At 65.5% G+C, this 203-nt stretch overlaps 1 protein-coding gene across 1 annotated transcript; it reads left to right on the top strand.

The window, feature by feature from the left end:
* The first annotated feature begins 6 nt into the window (after positions 1–6).
* LOC145719315 (histone H2B 1/2-like) lies at positions 7–201 on the top strand. The gene has a single exon (XM_081810811.1). It carries the CDS (start codon positions 7–9, stop codon positions 199–201), a length of 195 nt encoding a protein of 64 aa, XP_081666937.1.
* The last annotated feature ends 2 nt before the right edge of the window (positions 202–203 follow it).

The following is a 203-nucleotide window of genomic DNA, read 5'->3' as shown; positions in this document are numbered from 1 at the left end:
GGCATCATGAACTCGTTCGTCAACGACATCTTCGAGCGCATCGCGGGCGAGGCGTCCCGCCTGGCGCATTACAACAAGCGCTCGACCATCACGTCGCGGGAGATCCAGACGGCCGTGCGCCTGCTGCTGCCCGGGGAGCTGGCCAAGCACGCCGTGTCCGAGGGCACCAAGGCCGTCACCAAGTACACCAGCTCCAAGTGAGC

Source organism: Leptonychotes weddellii, unplaced genomic scaffold, assembly GCF_054177405.1.
Source record: "Leptonychotes weddellii isolate Sample4059 unplaced genomic scaffold, ASM5417740v2 HiC_scaffold_379534, whole genome shotgun sequence".
Taxonomy (NCBI): domain Eukaryota; kingdom Metazoa; phylum Chordata; class Mammalia; order Carnivora; family Phocidae; genus Leptonychotes; species Leptonychotes weddellii.
Note: the sequence above shows the minus strand (reverse complement) of the source record. Positions and strands in the feature narration are given on the sequence as shown.

What these genes read in the sequence shown, in the direction of transcription:
- LOC145719315 (XM_081810811.1), top strand. Translation starts at nt 7, where the DNA reads ATGAACTCGTTCGTCAACGACATCTTCGAGCGCATCGCGGGCGAGGCG.